Genomic DNA, 225 nt, shown 5'->3' with positions numbered 1-225 from the left:
AGACAAATAATAGAACAGCTACAACAGTCTGGTAAGTTAGAAAATATAATCTAAAATAATGAAAGAGAAAAGTCTAAAATCTATTCAAATAGACCGATCTAAGAAGGGAACAAGGAAATATGTAGGACCTGTCTTTGCCTGTAGCATTACAGCGCGAGCAGCGCTCATCAGTCTTCATCCCAGAGCCGTTACACACCCAGCACGGTTTCTTCAGAGACACACACA

General features: G+C 40.0%; 1 protein-coding gene across 2 annotated transcripts in view; it reads right to left on the bottom strand.

Moving 5' to 3' along the window:
- The window catches only part of LOC116688639 (protein SSUH2 homolog), a 19,385-nt gene that overhangs the window by 10,002 nt on the left and 9,158 nt on the right, over positions 1-225 (bottom strand). For both annotated transcript variants that reach the window (XM_032514801.1, XM_032514802.1), the window contains exon 8: positions 129-208. In XM_032514801.1, coding sequence (XP_032370692.1) covers positions 129-208 — 80 coding nt within the window. The remainder of the gene's footprint in view (positions 1-128; positions 209-225) is intronic.

Source organism: Etheostoma spectabile, chromosome 4 (genome assembly GCF_008692095.1).
Source record: "Etheostoma spectabile isolate EspeVRDwgs_2016 chromosome 4, UIUC_Espe_1.0, whole genome shotgun sequence".
Lineage (NCBI taxonomy): Eukaryota > Metazoa > Chordata > Actinopteri > Perciformes > Percidae > Etheostoma > Etheostoma spectabile.
Note: the sequence above shows the minus strand (reverse complement) of the source record. Positions and strands in the feature narration are given on the sequence as shown.